Here is an 18,698-nt window from a genome sequence, read left to right as displayed (position 1 = left end):
GCCCCCTTTTGAAAAAAAATTCTGTTTCAAAGTGAAACTGTTCTAACTGACTAGAACTGGAGCAAATTAAATGCCGAGAATTTGAATTTCTAAGATACTCCGTTCTGCACCAGTTGCTCCAAAAAATCAGGAGCAACTGAGGCCGAAACTTGGGCCCAGAGTGGTGAATCTTTGGAATTCTCTACTCCAGAGGGCTGTGAAGACACAGTCGTTGAGTATGTTCAAGATAGGGATCAATAGATTAAGCGAATCAAGGGATAGGGGGACAGTGCAGGCAAGTGGAGTTGAGGTTGAAGATCAGCCATGATTTTATTGAATGGCGGAGCAAGCTCGAAGGGCCAAATGGCCTACTCCTGCTTCTTATAGAAACATAGAAATCTTCTACGTTTCTATGAGATCCCCTCTCATCCTTCTAAACTCCAGTGTATAAAGGCCCAGTTGATCCAGTCTCTCCTCATATGACAGTCCCGCCATCCCGGGAATCAGTCTGGTGAACCTTTGCTGCACTCCCTCTTCTGTTCATTTGTTCTTATTTTCAACAGTATCCAGCAAAAAACAACATTTGAATTTATCCACAATATTAATCTTTCCTTGTAATTTTGCCTCGGTTGTTTGAGGAGGTATTTTAATGATTCATAACCCAACACACACACACCAGGCATCCATGATTTTGATTGCTTTGGTAGCTGCAGAAAATTCTGGGCGGTTCATTTTTTCTAACATCACCTCACACCCTGATTCTGAAATAAATCCTACTGTTACAGCAATACTACTACTCATATGTCAGAAGTAGCTTAATTTTTAAAATATTTATTCATGGGATGTGGGTGTCGCTGGCGAGGCCAGCATTTATTGCCCATCTCCAATTGCTCTGGAAAAGGTGGTGGTGAGCCGCCTTCTTGAACTGCTGCAGTCCGTGTGGTGAAGGTACTCCCACAGTGTTATTAGGGAGGTAGTTCCAGGATGTTGACCCAGCGACGATGAAGGAACGCTGATAAACTCCCAAGTCAGGATGGTGTGTGACTTTGAGGGGAACTTGGAGGTGGTGGTGTTCCCATGCGCTTGCTGCCCTTGTCCTTCTAGGTGGTAGTGGTCACGGGTTTGTGAAGTGCTGCCAAAGAAACCCTGGCGGGTTGTTGCAGTGCATCTTGTAGATGGTACACATTGCAGACACGGTACGCTCCCCAGTCGTGGAGGCAGTGAATGTTTAAGGTGGCGGATGGGGTGCCGATCAAGCGGGCTGCTTTGATCTGGATGTTGTCGAGCTTCTTGAGTGATGTTGGAGCTGCACTCATCCAAGCAAGTGGAGAATATCCCATCACACTCCTGACTTGTGCCTTGTAGATGGTGGAAAGGCTTTGGGGAGTCAGGTGGTGAGACACTCGCCGCAGAATACCCAGCCTCTGACCTGCTCTTGTTGCCACAGTATTGCCAGTTAAGTTTCTGGTCAAAGGTGACCCCCAGGATGTCAGTGGTGGGGGATTCCGCAATGGTACTTCCATTGACTGTCAAGGGGCGGTTAAACTCTCGTTTGTTGGAGATAGTAATTGCCTGGTACTTGTGTGGCGCAAAAGTTACTTGCCACTTGTCAGCCCAAACCTGAATGCCGTCCAGGCATGGACTGCTCCATTATCTGAGGAGTTGCGAATGGCACTGAGCACTATGCAGTCATCAACAAACATCCCCACTTTTGACCTTATGATGGAGGAAACATCATTGATGAAGCAGTTGAAGATGGTTGGGCCTAGGACACTGCCCCGAGGAACTCCTGCAGTGACGTCCTGGGGCTGAGATGATTGACCTCCAACCACCACAACCATCGTCCTTTGTGCCAGATACGACTCCAACCAGTGAAGAGCTTTCCTCCTGATTCTCATTGACTTCAGTTTTACGAGGGCTCCTTGATGTCATACTCGATGAAATGCTGCCTTGATGTCAAGGGCAGTCACTCTCACCTCACCTCTGGAATTCAGCTCCTTTGTCCATGTTTGGACCAAGGCTGTAATGAGGTCTGGAGCCGAGTGGTCCTGGCAGAACCTAAACTGAGCATCGGTGAGCAGGTTATTTGTGAGTAAGTGCCGCTTGATAGCAGTATCGACGACACCTTCCATCACTTTGCTGATGGAGAGTAGACTGATTGGGGCGGTAATTGACCGGATTGGATTTGTCCTGATTTTTGTGGACAGGACATACCTGGGCAGTTTTCCACATTGTCAGATCAATGCGAGTGTTGTAGCTGTACTGGAACAGCTTGGTTAGAGGCGTGGCTAGTTCTGGAGCACAAGTCTTCAGTATGACAGCCGGGATGTTGTTGGGGCCCATAGCCTTTGCTGTAACCAGTCGGGTCAGCCGTTTCTTGATATCACGGGGAGTGAATCAAATTGGCTGAAGACTGGCTTCTGTGATGATGGGGACCTCAGGAGGAGGCTGATATGAATCATCCACTGGGCATTTCTGATTGAAGATGGTTGCAAACGTTTCAGCCTTGTCTTTTGCACTGGGCTCCGCCATCATTGAGGATTCATGGAGCCTCCATCTCCTGTTAGTTGTTTTAATAGTCCACCAACATTCACAAATGGATGTGGCAGGATTGCAGAGCTTTGATCTGATCGGTTGATTGTGGGATTGCTTAGTCCTGTCTACACATGTAGTCCTGTGTTGCAGCTTCCCCAGGTGGGCACCTCATTTTTAGGTACACCTGGTGCTGCTCCTGGCATGCTCTTCTGCACTCCTCATTGAACCAGTGTTGGCTTTAATGCTATAATACTAGCCCAAAATATTTTGTAAAAACTTAACTTCCTTAATTTCTCCATTCTCTTTCTTCTCCTCCAACCATTTAATAGGACATTATTTATTAAAACTATTCTAGCTATTATTTTACTTCTTACTCCCCCTCCCCAGGCTTACTTGTCCTCACCTGATGGGGGTGATGCACTATTTCACCGAAATCAGGGTGAAATTTAGACGCTTAAATTAGCACAAGTGCCCAACTACAACTTCAGCAGTGGCACTGGCAGCCAAGTGCCACTGAAATGAGTTGTTTTGACCCTGGCACTTGGAGTGAAACTACTGTTGTTGCTTTCACTTAAATGCAATAAGATTAACAATCCATTATTTTACAAACTAATCAGTAGAATATATATATATAAATATATATATATATTTTTTTACCAGGTTTGGAGTCCAAAGTCTTCAGATTTTTCAATTTCTTCACCTTGACCTGCTTTGGAATATCACCTGCGACAGAACGATCGTCAGTTTCAATAATATGCTGACTCACCTCCAATTTAAATAACATTTCCCAGACTATTCAACTACTTTCAATGAAATAAGAAAAGCCAATTATTTCCTTAGTAAGAAGAAATGACAAAACTGAACGTTTCCAATTTATATCCAACCTATGAATTTCCCTTCATAAGAGATAGAGTGGGAGAAAGAGGGAGAGAAAACAAAACATACAATGACGCACTTTTTCAATTTTTTTCTCTGAAGGCACTAACTTTTATTGGAGTATGCTTCCAGAGAATCAGACACCCCTCCAGTAATTTGTCCCAAGTGACTATTCTTCACATGCGATTAATGGGAGTGTAGGGAGTGAGATCTGGCATTCTTTTCAACTGTGTAGGATATTATAGCCAACCCGATTGCTGTTTTCACCCAATATCCACATGCAGGCCTGCAGGTTGGGAATGTGAATTTTATGCTCCCCAGCCGAGGGTGCGGATTGTAGCTCAATTGTCACATTCCAACTGCTTTGTTGACTGAAAGCACTGACCAGAAACTGAACCTCAGAATATTTGATCTGTACGACTTAGTACTGCACCAGGTGGTGTATATTTCTCACAAGGCAACTGGGGGGATCAATTACATACACAACAGAACAGGCCTTCAGTGACATAATGGGTTTTAACTATGTTGCCCGAGTTTAAAAAAAAAAATTTATTCATATCCCTGTAGTGCTGGATTCAGAATTTTCACTCAACAATGAGCTAGAAGCTCGGAAGCTCATTTACATTCTCATCCTAGTTTGCAAATCTCTCCATGACCTCGCCCCTTCTCTTCAACCTCCTCCAGCCTGACAACCCTCCAAGATCTCTGCAGTGTTCCAATTCTGGTTTCTTGTGCCTCACCGATTTTTGTTGCTCCACCATTGATGACCGTGCCTTCAGTTGCCTAGACCCTAAACTCTGGAATTCCCTCCCTAAATCTCTCGCCTGTCGATCTTTCTCTCCTCCTTTAAGAGGCTCCTTAAAACCTCTCTCTTTGACCAAGCTTTGGCTACCTGTCTGAATATCTTTTGATGTGGTGCGGTGACAAATTTTGTTTGATAACGCTCCGTGAAGCAGCTTAGGACGTTTTACTATGATAAAGGTGCTATATAAATACAAGTTGTTGTTGTTTAGGCTCACTATTGATTTGAAGTGTTAACTAGCTATTCAGAAGGATAGAAAAAAAAGAAAATGACTACACTGCAATAAGTACTTAACTGGCTGTAAAGCGCTTTGAGACATCTGGTGGTCATGAAAGGAACCATATAAAATGCAAGTCTTTCTTTCTTTCAAGTTGTTGTTGTCTAGGCTCACAATAGGGCAGAAACAAGTGGAGTCTGGATTGTAGGGAACATGGGTCCACAAGGGAATGACTGGTTTTACTGAACCTGAGAAAGTTGTGACATCAGCACGGACCAGAAAACCTAGGAAATGGTGACCTGTATGTCGTGGTATACCCGATGGTGCCTTTACACACAAGGACATTGAAACAATTACATACTTCACCTAACATGCTTCCATAAAAATAGATTAAAATGGGAAAATGTGAGTGATTTTTTTTTATACAAAGCAGATACAAGGACTTTGCACTACCTTCTCTACTGATCAGTACACCAATTAGGGCAGCATAAAACCTAACTATATTAAATATTTTCATTATCATTTAGTTCAAAGTACAATATATTAATAGTCATCATCATGATAGGCGGTCCCTCGAAACGAGGATGACTTGCTTCCACGCCAAAAAAGGATGAGTTTACAGGTGTTTCAATGATGGGCCCGAACTACATCCTCAAGGGTGGAAGATGCCTGTGTGTGGATTTAAAAAAAAACGTGCGGTGGCCATTGCACACCAGCCACTACACGGGCTTGACAGAGCTAGGTCTTGGTCCAGTGGCAAAGGTTACCCAAGACGACTGGAGACCAGCTCTGCTGCATGGACCTAGTAGGCACACATATCACAGTGTGGGCTGGCCCGTGCTGCCCCTGGGCCCCTGGCCCCAAACTCATGCCTCCCCTGGGCCCCGATCGTGTCCCTCTACAGTCTCTCGCCGCTCCTGCGCCCTGACCTCGCCGCTCCTGCTGTATCTGCTCACGCTCCAATCACCGACCTGGACCTTGACGTCACTCTTCACTGCCATCGCCCTCCTGCATCAGCTCGCACTGCTCCCTGAAGTAGTCTCTCGGGGCTTCCATGCTGCTCCCATATTATATTAATATAGTAATATACTATTAATATAGTAATAGTATAGTTATAAGGGTAATGCATGGTGCCCAAATAGCATCACAGTGTGCCACTGAGGCCAGGAGGGTGGGAATCTGGATGCACATCACTGCTACGTCACTGTAGGGAAGCATCAAATATAGGTCAGCTGTTTCTCCACTGGGTGGTGGGCGAAGGCAGGAAGAGGGAAGAAGAAACATTGTTTTCTAAAAACTTGTACTATGTAATGGTGAAATGCAAGTCTATGCTTGGGAATCTCCCACACTTCTGAGATACCAGACACAGCTTGCAGTCTTCCAGTGGCCAATTGCAGAGTGCAAATTAGAAACAAATTAGCTGGCCACCTGCTGGGTATGGTAAATTGCATGGGACACCCAATTGTGGAAACAGGAGGAAAATAATGTTATCCTCACCAAAAGCAAGAATGAATGATATGGGAGAACGTAAAAATCAGAGTGAAAATATAAACTGTTTTAAAATGAAATTCAGTTAATATTGATGAGATTATTTCGGAAAAGTGAACTCAAAATGGAGATGGTCAAAATAAGAATATCCTATCAAAATTACCTGCTGGCTTCATGTCTCCTATTCGGATAATGTGCGGCCAGTGTTGTAATGTTTTGGCAAAGAAAGGATTGGTCACTCCAAGAATGACAGATGGTCTACGTAACAGGAAGGAGCAAAAAAAAAACAGTTGTTTTAATATAACAAAAGCATGAAGTTATGCAAGTTGACAGTATTAAACTGCACTCAAATATATGTGAAAAAACATGTTGAAATTTACAGGAAATTGCACTCACGGAGCCTGCGTTCGGGTGGTGTACTCTTTGAATTCGCTGTCATGGATAGTAAAGTATGGCCTGAAATCACTGCAGTATTTCAAAGGAGAAACACAGCTGTGGATACAAGACGAGAGAACACCAAGTGAACTACTTAGAAGCACATTTGCACCAGATCATTCTGCATGAAACTTTTTTTCACTGCATCAGTACATAATTGCAGGGATATAAACAAAAGAACTGCTTCTGTTATTGAAGTTTCAATAAATTGTGAATCATTACTGGACAGCAGTTCAGTAACTTCAAAGTCATTTGTGGCAGATGAGTTAAATTTTTCTGTCAATTCTCAAATACAATGTTATTAACGAAATTGAAACCAGAAGTAATTTTCTTTTATAAGCATTAAAAAAATAGGTTGTTTATCTAACTGAGGAGAATGCAAACATGGTTCATGAAAAACTGTAAATTTTCTAGTGTGTGTGCTACTTTTGTATACTGGTGTTATAGTTTTAAATTGTCCTTCCCTCTATCCTGAACATAATTGGTGAATGTTTGTTTGGATGAGCAAGTTTGAACTATTGCAGAAGCACCAAATAGTATTTTATAGTGAAATTTGTAAACAGTTTCTTTAGGATTGTTGGAAGGTGTAATTTGTATTCTGCAAACTTTTTGTGCAATAACCTTTGGTAATTTTTCCAATTTTTATACGTGTAAAAAAACGACTTAAATATACTCTTCAATTAAGCTCAGTTCCAGAAGCATAAAATCATGCATTATTCCATTCAGCACCAACTCCTCTGCAATTGCACTCGTGCAGTATTTAAAATCATATGACATAATTAAAAATAGAAATTACTATAATTTACAGATCTAAATAAAGTTAAAATGGTACACTTTGAACATTTAAGCCCCCAATCTTCCCAACACACGCTTACATACAATAGAACAATCTTACTGAACTGAGCAGATTAACTTACAGTATGATTTCACAGAATCATAGAAATTTACAGCACGGAAGGAGGCCATTTTGGCCCATCGTATCCATGCCAGCCAACAAAGAGCTATCCAGCCTAATCTCACTTTCCAGCTCTTAGTCCATATCCTTGTAGGTTACGGAACTTCAAGTACATATCCAAGTACTTTTCAAATGTGGTGAGGGTTTCTGCCTCGACTATCCTTTCAGGCAGTAAGTTCCAGACCCCCACCACCCTCTGGGTGAAAACATTTCCCCATAAATCCCCTCTAAACCTATCAACTACTTTAAATCTATGCCCTCTGGTTGTTAACCCCTCTGCTAATGGAAATAGGTCCTTGCTATCCACTCTAGCTCGGCCCCTCATAATTTTATACACCTCAATAAGGTCTCCCCTCAGCTTCCTCTGTTCCAAAGAAAACAAACCCAATCTTTCCTCATAGCTAAAATTCTCCAGTCCAGGCAACCTCCTTGTAAATCTCCTCTGTACCCTCTCGAGCGCAATCACATCTTTCCTGTCATGCGGTGACCAGAACTGCATGCAGTACTCTAAGCTATGGTCTAACTTGTGTTTTATACAGTTCAAGCATAACCTCCCTGCTCTTATATTCTATGCCTCGGCTAGTAAAGGCAAGTATTCCATATGCCTCCTTAGCCACCTTATCTACCTGGCCTGCTACCTTCAGCGATCTGTGGACATGCACTCCAAGGTCCCTTTGTTCCTCTACACTTCAGTGTCCTACCATTTAATGTCACTATGTACAGCAGGCACCTCAAAGCACTGGAGAAGTACGACCAATGCTGCCTTCACAAGATCCTGCCTAGGCGCACCAACATCAGTGTGCTCGCTCAGGCCGACATCCCCAGCATCGAAGCATTGACCACGCTCGATCAGCTCCGATGGATGGGCCACATCGTCTGCATGCCCGATACTAGACTCCCAAAACAAGCGCTCTACTCAGAGCTCCGACACAGCAAGCGAGCCCCAGGTGAGCAGAGGAAACACTTCAAGGACACCCTCAAAGCCTCCTTGAAAAAGTGCAACATCCTCACCGACACCTGGGAATCCCTGGCCCAAGACCGCCCAAAATGGAGGAAAAGCATCCGGGAAGGCGCCGAACACCTCGCGTCTCTTCACTAGAAGCACGCGGAAGCCAAGTACAAACAGCGGAAGGAACGCACGACAACCCAAGCAGTCCACCCACCCATCCCTCCAACCACCGTCTGCCCCACCAGGGATTGTAGGTCCCGCACTGGACTCAGTCACCTGAGATCTCATATCAATGTGGAAGCAAGTCATCCTCGACTCCGAGGGATTGGATAAGACGACCATTTAATGTGTATTCCCTTGCCTTGTTAGCCTTCCCCAAATGCACTACCTCACACTTCTCCAGATTGAATTCTATTTGCCACTGTTCTGCCCAACTGACCTGTTCATTGATATCTTCCTGCAGTCTACAGCTTTCTTCTTCATCATCAACCACACAGCCAATCTTTTTATCATCTGTAAACTTCTCAATCATACCACTTACATTCAAGTCTAAATCATTTTGCCATAGTTGTTTGGAATAGAGCTTGGCAAGTTTAAACATTCCGAATTGCATCACAAATTTTTGTATGATGAAATCTGAGCTTTGATTTAAATTAAAATTAAAATTTCATGTAATGCAGCCTTCTACAGCAATGTATGTAATTGACATTTACTGTACCTTCATAACACACCGTATGCATATAACTAATGCTAGGAATTATTCATTCTTAATGTGATACAGTTTAACATATAATTGATTGAAGGCTTTTTTAAGTGGTTAAAGTGGTTGAGTCAAAATAGAAGTGCAATTACTTTGAATGCATGGATATACTATGTTGCCAGGAGCAATACGAAATTTGCATTATAACAAGAGCAATAGGTTATCTGTTAAGTGTATTGAAAAGACAACAGTACATTATAGTGAAGGGCTGATATATTATCTGTAAGGTTTTATTTACAAAATTACTCCTTTACCAAACCAAGGCCAGAACGTTTTCAGATGACTCAGCAGGTGATGGTGCCATAACAACAAGAGGTTCCCCTAGTAACACAAGCTCCCACAGCATCTGAATGTGGAAGAAGATTGGACAAAAACATCTGAAAATGAAAGTTAAAAACCATTACGACAGTGTGTGATGCCATCCTTGTCAAAATACTTAGAGCTTGATCCAGAGACAATTTGGTACTGCAGTAAAAAAGAAAAAAAGAATACCTTGCATTTATATGGCACCTTTCATGAGCTCAGGGCATCTCAAAGCACTTAACAGCCAATGAACATAATATCATAAGAACAGAAGAATTAGGAACAGGAGTAGGCCATCTAGCCCCTCGAGCCTGCTCCGCCATTCAAAAAGATCATGGCTGATCTGACCGTGGACTCAGCTCCACTTACCCGCCCGCTCCCCATAATCCTTAATTACCTTATTGGTTAAAAATCTATCTATCTGTGATTTGAATACATTCAATGAGCTAGCCTCAACTGCTTCCCTGGGCAGAGAATTCCACAGATTCACAACCCTCTGGGAGAAGAAATTCCTTCTCAACTCGGTTTTAAATTGGCTCCCCCGTATTTTGAGGCTGTGTCCCCTAGTTCTAGTCTCCCCGACCAGTGGAAACAACCTCTCTGCCTCTATTTTGTCTATCCCTTTCATTATTTCAAAAGTTTCTATAAGATCACCCCTCATCCTTCTGAACTCCAATGAGTAAAGACCCAGTCTACTCAATCTATCATCATAAGGTAACCCCATCATCTCCGGAATCAGCCTAGTGAATCGTCTCTGTACCCCCTCCAAAGCTAGCATATCCTTCCTTAAGTAAGGTGACCAAAACTGCACGCAGTACTCCAGGTGCGGCCTCACTAATACCCAATACAGTTGCAGCAGGACCTCCCTGCTTTTGTACTCCATCCCTCTCGCAATGAAGGCCAACATTCCATTCGCTTTCCTGATTACCTGCTGCACCTGCAAACTAACCTTTTGGGATTCATGCACAAGGAGGCACCGGAGGGACTGGAGTGCATCATCACGCCCGGCAACCAAATTTTAATTTGATTTTACGTTTTAAAGTTTAATTTGTTTTAATTGCCGGTGCTTTTAGTGTCCCCCTCCCCTTTTATAGGGGGCACTGGAAAAAATTTGATTTTAGCGCCCCAAAAAAACCAAAAAGAAAAAAAAAGGGGCCTTGTAAATGTCTGCTGTGTCATCCAGGGCGGGTGGCACGGTTTAATGTTTTTTGTTTTGCAGATAAACTCCAAAAAGAGTTTCATGCACAAGGACCCCCAGGTCCCTCTGCACCGCAGCATGTTGTAATTTCTCCCCATTCAAATAATATTCCCTTTTACTGTTTCTCCCCCCCCCCCCCCCAAGGTGGATGACCTCACACTTTCCGACATTGTATTCCATCTGCCAAACCTTAGCCCATTCGCTTAACCTATCTAAATCTCTTTGCAGCCTCTCTGTGTCCTCCACACAACCCGCTTTTCCACTAATCTTTGTGTCATCTGCAAATTTTGTTACACTACACTCTGTCCCCTCTTCCAGGTCATCTATGTATATTGTAAACAGTTGTGGTCCCAGCACTGATCCCTGTGGCACACCACTAACCACCAATTTCCAACCCGAAAAGGACCCATTTATCCCGACTCTCTGCTTTCTGTTAGCCAGCCAATTCTCGATCCATGCTAATACATTTCCTCTGACTCCGCGTACCTTTATCTTCTGCAGTAACCTTTTGTGTGGCACCTTATTGAATGCCTTTTGGAAATCTAAATACACCACACTCATCGGTACACCTCTATCCACCATGCTCGTGATATCCTCAAAGAATTCCAGTAAATTAGTAAAACATGATTTCCCCTTCATGAATCCATGTTGCATCTGCTTGATTGCACTATTCCTATCTCGATGTCCCGCTATTTCTTTCTTAATGATAGCTTCAAGCATTTTCCCCACTACAGATGTTAAACTAACCGGCCTATAGTTACCTGCCTTTTGTCTGTCCCCTTTTTTAAACAGAGGCGTTACATTAGCTGCTTTCCAATCCGCTGGTACCTCCCCAGAGTCCAGAGAATTTTGGTAGATTATAACAAATGCATCTGCTATAACTTCCGCCATCTCTTTTAATACCCTGGGATGCATTTCATCAGGACCAGGGGACTTGTCTACTTTGAGTCCCATTAGCCTGAACAGAACTACCTCCCTAGTGATAGTGATTGTCTCAAGGTCCTCCCATCCCACATTCCCGTGACCAGTGAAATACTTTTAAAGTGTAGTCACTTGGTAATGTAGGAAACGTGGCAGCCAATTTTGCACACAGCAAGCTCCCACAACCAGCAATGCGATAATGACCTGATAATCAGTTTTTATGATGTTGATTGAGGGATAAATATTGTCCAAGACACTGGGGATGATAACTCTGCTCTTAGAATCATAGGGCTAGAAATTGTGTAGCGCCCCGTTTAGGGTGATACTCTTGCGCTTCCGCAAAAGTAATCGGCAGCCACGACACAATTGATTCGGACACGAACTTCTGGTTTAGTGATCGCACTCCAAGACTGAAGTGGAGCACTAAAGTCAAGTGCTACCACTTCCTTTAGAGCGCTAAAGGAAGCAAGAGCGCTGCACAATGTTCCGTGTAGCGCTGCCAGTTTCACAGGCTCCTTCCCTCCCTTAAAGGGAAGAGCCAATGATGCGGGCATTGAAAGCGAAGGCTGGGAATGGTCGTTGACAGCACCCGCGATATGCGCAGAGCAGCCACAAGCAGAGTGCAGGGCTGATCAATCGTGGCCTGGAAAAAAATGGAAACACAGCACTATGAGGACATTATTCAATTTTGGCATACCTGACCACCACTGCCTTTAATTAGCATTCCCCAAGCGGCCAGCCAAGGTGACAACGCCTCCTGCAGCTGTCGTTGTTGATGCCCAGTGATGCTGCAGGCGGCAGAAGCAAACGTTACACCCGGGGGGGATAATGGGGTACTGTGCACCGGATGATGTCATGGTCTCCAGGTCGCAGGAGCCCGCCATGGATGTTCATTGATAGTCATTTCGCCACGCCCAGTCGGTGAGCCCTTAGCTCCCCGTTATCGCCCCCTGAGGGCACTAAAGAGGCCAATTTCTCCCCGATAAAATCATAGAATGGTTACAGCACAGAAGGAGGCCATTCGGCCGGTCGAGCCTGCGCCGACTCTCTGCAAGAGCATTCAGCTCATCCAACTTCCCCGCCATTTCCCCGTAGCCCTGCAAAATATTTTCCTTCAGGGATTTAATCCAATTACCTTTTGAAAGCCACAATTGATTCTGCCTCCACCACCCTTTCAGGCAGTGAAATCCAGATCCTAACCACTTGTTACTTAACATTTTTTTCCTCATGTCACCGTTGGTTCTTCTGCCAATCTTAAACCTGTATCGTCTGGTTCTCAATTCTCTGCAATGGGAACAGTTTCTCTCGATCTACTTTGTCTAGACCCTTCACGATTTTGAACACCTCTACCAAATCTCCTCTCAATCTTCTCTGCTCGAAGGAAAACAACACCAGCTTCTCTAGTCTATCCATGTAACTAAAGTCCCTCATTAGAACATAAGAAATAGGAAAAAAGTGTAGGCCATTTGGCCCCTCGAGCCTGCTCCATCATTCAATAAGATCATGGCTGATCTGATCATGGCCTCAACTCCACTTGCCCGGCCTCTTCCTATAACTCTTGACTCCCTTATCTCGCAAAAATCCGTCTATCTCCACCTTAAATATATTCAATGACCCAGCCTTCACAGCTCTCTCGGTAGAGAATTCAAAAGACGACCCTCAGAAAAGAAATTCCTCCTTATTTCCGTTTTAAATGGGCGGCCCCTTATTCTGAGACTATGCCCCCTATTTCTAGATACCCCCACAAGAGGAAACATCCTCTCTGCATCTACCCTGTCAACTCAGTCTTCAAAACTCTAATGAGTAGAGGCCCAACCTGCACAACCTCACTTTGTATGACAATCCCTTCATCTCATTAATCAACCTCATGAACCTTCTCTGAACTGCCTCCATGCAAGTATATCCTTCCTTGGAGCAGCTCGCACTTGAGGTTGAAGTGGTATGCCACTCCAGCTCTTTTATAGTCCGACCTGCGGAGCTGTTCTCTTGCAGGTCGGGGGGGGGGGCCATGATGTTAACGATTTTGAGATGGGTGACTGGGTGAAGTCATCAAAACCCAGGTCGCCGTTTTGGAGCGCGGGCAGGAACATCGGCGGCATCCAGGTACAGAGACGAGTGGGAAGGTCGGGGCGGATGAGTGGCGACTGTTTGTGGCGGGATGCGGTGTATGTTTATGGCGGAGAGATCATGGCAGAGGTGCGACAGATGAGGATACGGGGCCAGAAGAGCTGAGAGCCCAGGGGCAGTACGGGCCAGTCCAAACTGCTATATGTGTGCACACTAGGTCAGTGCAGCAGAGCTGGTCTCCAGTTGTCTTGGTTAACCCTTGCCACTGGATCAAGACCAAGCTCTGTCAAGCTCGTGTGGTGGCTGATGTGCAACTGCTCCCACACGTTAAAAAAATCCACGCACAGGCATCTTCCACCCCTTCAATTGGAGTCCAGGACTGGAACATCGGGTCCTTCATCGAAACACCTGTGAACTCATGGAAAGAAGTCATCCTTATTTGAGGGACTGCCGATGATGATGATGATGATCCTTCCTTAAATCAGGAGACTAATACTGTATGCAGTACTCCAGGTGTAGTCTCACCAATGCCCTGTACAGTTGCAGCAGGACTTCCTTACTTTTACACTCCATCGCCTTTGTAATAAAGGTCAACATTCTATTTGCTTCCCTAATTCCCTGTTGTACCTGCATGCTAATTGTTGTGTATCTGTAAAGCATGCACTCCCATGTTCCGCCACCAGGGAGCACACCCCCTGAAGTCCCAAGGGATCCCAGCATCCCTTGGGAGCACTGTATATAAGCCGGCCCCTAAGGCCTGTTCCTCACTCTGGAGTGTCTTATTAAAGACTGAGATCACTGTTACTTTAACCTCCCTGTGTGTAGTCTCATCTGTGTTAGGAATACAACAACTGGCGACGAGTACACGAATCCAACACAAAGATGCAGCAAACTGTGGGCATCCTGGAGAAGTTCTCGGAGGGTGAGGACTGAGAAGCCCATGTCAAATGGTGAGACCAGTACTTTGTAGCCAAGGAGCTGGATGGAGAAGGAAGCGCTGCAAAAAGGAGAGTGGTCCTCCTCACGGTCTGCGGGACACCGACCTACAGCCTCATGAAAAATCTTCTGGCTCCGGTGAAACCCACGGATAAGTCAAATGAGGAGCGGAGTACACTGATTCGGGAGCATCTTAACCCGAGGGAGAGCGTGCTGATGGCAAGGTATCGGTTCTATACGTACCAGCGATCTGAAGGTCAGGAAGTGGTGAGCTACGTCGCCGAGCTAAGACGACTTGCAGGACAATGCGAGTTTGATGGCTACCTGGAGCAAATGCTCAGAGACTTTTTTGTGCTGGGCATTGGCCATGAGACCATCCTACGAAAACCTTTGACTGTAGAGACACCGACCCTCAGTAAAGCCATTGCGATAGCACAGGCGTTTATGTCCACCAGTGATATCACCAAACAAATCTCTCAGCACACAAGTGCTGGCAATGTTCATAAATTAACTGGAACTGTGTTTGCGAGCAGAAATGTACAGGGCAAAAACCACGAATCTGCAACTGCCAGCAGGCCTCAGATGACTGCAACAAAGGATGAATGCAAGGCAATTCACACCTTGTTGGCATTGTGGAGGCTTCCATTTAGCCTATTCATGCCGCTTCAAAGGGTATGTTTGCAAGAGCTGTGGAACAATGGGGCACCTCCAACGAGCTTGCAGAAGAGCTGCAACCTCTGCAAAACCTGCTAACCACCACGTGGCAGAGGAAGATCGGTCCATGGTGGACCAAAGCAATTATGAGCCTCGGAGAGAAGAGGCAGATGCTGAAGTACACGGGGTGCACACATTTTCGACGAAATGTCCACCTAAAATGCTAAACGTAAAATTGAATGGCTTACCCGTAGCCATGGAACTGGACACTGGCGCTAGCCAATCCATCATGAGTAAAAAGATGTTTGAGAGACTGTGGTGCAACAAGGCACTCAGACCAGCACTGAGCCCCATCCACACGAAACTGAGAACGTACACCAAAGAGCTTATCACTGTCCTGGGCAGCGCCATGGTCAAGGTCACCTACGAGGACGCGGTGCATGAACTGCCACTCTGGATTGTCCCAGGCGATGGCCCCACACTGCTTGGAAGGAGCTGGCTGGGCAAAATCCGCTAGAACTGGGATGACATCCGAGCGCCCAGGTTCTTAACAAATTTCCTTCCCTTTTTGAGCCAGGCATTGGAAACTTTTCCGGGGTGAAGGTGCGGATCCACTTGGTCCCAGAGGCACGACCCATTCACAAGGCGCGAGCGATACCTCAGATGAGGGAGAGAGTGGAAATCGAGCTGGACAGGCTGCAACGCGAGGGCATCATCTCCCCAGTGGAATTCAGCGAGTGGGCCAGCCCAATTGTTCCAGTACTCAAAAGTGATGGCACGGTCAGGATTTGCGGCGATTATAAAGTAACGATTAATCGTTTCTCGCTACAGGACCAATACCCGCTACTAAGGCAGACGACCTATTTGCGATGCTGGCAGGAGGCAAGACGTTCACCAAGCTCGACCTGACTTTGGCCTACATGACGCAGGAGCTGGAGGAGTCTTCGAAGGCCCTCACCTGCATCAACACGCACAAGGGACTGTTCATCTACAACAGATGCCCATTTGGAATTCGGTCGGCTGCAGCGATCTTCCAGAGGAACATGGAGAGCTGGTTCAAGTCGGTACCACGCACGGTAGTTTTTCAGGACGACATATTGGTCACGGGTCAGGACACCGTCGAGCACCTACAAAACCCGGAGGAGATCCTCCAGTGACTGGATCACGTCGGGTTGCGGCTGAAGAGGTTGAAATGCGTCTTCATGGCAACAGAAATGGAGGTTTTGGGGAGAAAGATCGCGGCGGACAGCATTAATCCCACAGACGCCAAGACAGAGGCTATCAGGAATGCGCCCAGGCCACAGAACGTCACGGAGCTGCGGTCGTTCCTGGGACTCCTCAACTATTTTGGTAACTTCCTACCAGGGTTCAGCACCCTCTTCGAGCCCCTACATGTGTTATTGCGCAAAGGTGAGAACTGGGAATGGGGAAAAAAACAAGTAATTGCTTTTGAGAAAGCCAGAAACATTTTATGCTCCAACAAGCTGCTTGTATTGTATAACCCATGTAAAAGACTCGTGCTAGCATGTGACACGTCATCGTACGGAGTCGGGTGTGTATTACAACAAGCTAACGTTGCAGGGAAGTTGCAACCTATCGCCTATGCTTCAAGGAGCTTGTCTAAGACCAAGAGGGCCGACAGCATGATTGAGAAAGAGGCATTAGCGTGTGTGTTTGGGGTAAAGAAAATGCATCAGCACCTGTTTGGCCTCAAATTTCAGCTGGAAACCGATCACAAGCCCCTCATATCCCTGTTCGCTGAAAACAAGGGGATAAATACTAATGCCTCAGCCCGCATACAAAGGTGAACACTCGTGCTATCAGCGTATAACTATACCATCCGCCACAGGCCAGGCACCGAGAACTGTGCGGATGCTCTCAGTCGGCTACCATTGCCCACCACTGGGGTGGAAACGGCGCAGCCTGCAAACTTGTTGATGGTGGCGCAGCCCGCAGACTTGTTGATGGTCATGGAAGAGTTTGAAAATGCAGTTTTGGTCATCTTACTTAAGGAAGGATATACTAGCTTTGGAGGGGGTACAGAGACGATTCACGAGGCTGATTCCGGAGATGAGGGGGTTACCTTATGATGATAGATTGAGTAGACTGGGTCTTTACACGTTGGAGTTCAGAAGGATGAGGGGTGATCTTATAGAAACATTTAAAATAATGAAAGGGATAGACAAGATAGAGGCAGAGAGGTTGTTTCCTCTGGTCGGGGAGACTAGAACTAGGGGGCACAGCCTCAAAATACGGGGGAGCCAATTTAAAACCGAGTTGAGAAGGAATTTCTTCTCCCAGAGGGTTGTGAATCTGTGGAATTCTCTGCCCAAGGAAGCAGTTGAGGCTAGCTCATTGAATGTATTCAAATCACAGATAGATAGATTTTTAACCAATAAGGGAATTAAGAGTTATGGGAAGTGGGCGGGTAAGTGGAGCTGAGTCCACGGCCAGATCAGCCATGATCTTGTTGAATGGCGGAGCAGGCTCGAGAGGCTAGATGGTCTACTCCTGTTCCTAATTTTTATGTTCTTATGTTATGTTCTAATTAAATCACCTGTCACAGCCCGCCAGATTAGGACTTGGACCAGTCAAGATCCTCTGCTGTCGCTAGTAAAAAAAACGGTGTACTGCATGGGAGCTGGGCCAGCATCCCCGTTGAAATGCAAGAGCTAATCAAACCATTCCAGTGGCAAAAGGACAAGCTGTCCATTCAGGCAGACTGCCTGTTGTGGGGTAACCGCGTAGTGCTACCCAAAAAGGGCAGGGAGACGTTTATCTTGGATCTCCACAGCACACACCGGGTATAGTAATGATGAAAGCGATAGCCAGATCCCACGTGTGGCGGCCCAGTATCGACTCTGACTTAGAGTCCTGTATACGGCAATGCAGCGTGTGTGCTCAGTTGAGCAACGCGCCCAGAGAGGCACCACTAAGTTTGTGGTCCTAGCCCTCCAGATCATGATCGAGGATCCATGTCGACTATGCGGGCCCATTTCACAGTAAAATGTTCCTGGTGGTGGTGGATGCTTTTTCAAAATGGATTGAATGTGAAATAATGTCGGGAAGCACCGCCACCGACACCATTGAAAGCCTGAGGGCCATGTTTGCCACCCACGGCCTGCCTGACATACTGGTCAGTGACAACGGGCCATGTTTCACCAGTGCCAAATTTAAAGAATTCATGACCTGCAATGTGATCAAACATGTCACCTCGGCCCCGTTTAAACCAGCCTCCAAGGGGCAGGCAGAGTGGGCAGTACAATCAAAGAGAGCCTTAAACGAGTCACAGAAAGCTCACTCCAAACCCGCCTGTCCAGAGTACTGCTCAGCTACCGCACGAGACCCCACTCGCTCACAGGGGTGCCCCCGGCTGAGCTACTCATGAAAAGGACACTTAAAACCAGACTCTCGCTGGTTCACCCCAACCTGCATAATCAGGTGGAGAGAGCAGGCGGCAGCAACAAAATGTAAACGATGGTCGCGCTACTGTGTCACGGGAAATTGATCTGAATGACCCTGTGTATGTGCTAAACTATGGACATGGTCCCAAGTGGATCGCGGGCACGGTGATAGCTAAAGAAGGGAGTAGGGGGTTTGTAGTCAAACTAGACAATGGACAA

The 18,698-nt window shown here is 45.8% G+C and overlaps 1 protein-coding gene across 3 annotated transcripts in view; it reads right to left on the bottom strand.

Annotated features, from left to right (window-relative positions):
- Positions 1 to 18,698, bottom strand: part of dennd6aa (DENN/MADD domain containing 6Aa) — a 142,655-nt gene that overhangs the window by 23,072 nt on the left and 100,885 nt on the right. For 2 of the 3 annotated variants that reach the window (XM_070895269.1, XM_070895268.1), the window contains exons 10-13: positions 9,251 to 9,373; positions 6,294 to 6,389; positions 6,061 to 6,155; positions 3,172 to 3,237 (exon numbers count right to left, since the gene is read on the bottom strand). In XM_070895269.1, coding sequence (XP_070751370.1) covers positions 3,172 to 3,237; positions 6,061 to 6,155; positions 6,294 to 6,389; positions 9,251 to 9,373 — 380 coding nt within the window. The remainder of the gene's footprint in view (positions 1 to 3,171; positions 3,238 to 6,060; positions 6,156 to 6,293; positions 6,390 to 9,250; positions 9,374 to 18,698) is intronic. The other variant, XM_070895270.1, reaches the window with a different exon arrangement.

The sequence above is a fragment of the Pristiophorus japonicus genome, chromosome 12 (genome assembly GCF_044704955.1).
Source record: "Pristiophorus japonicus isolate sPriJap1 chromosome 12, sPriJap1.hap1, whole genome shotgun sequence".
In the NCBI taxonomy this organism is placed as follows: Eukaryota; Metazoa; Chordata; class Chondrichthyes; family Pristiophoridae; genus Pristiophorus; species Pristiophorus japonicus.
Note: the sequence above shows the minus strand (reverse complement) of the source record. Positions and strands in the feature narration are given on the sequence as shown.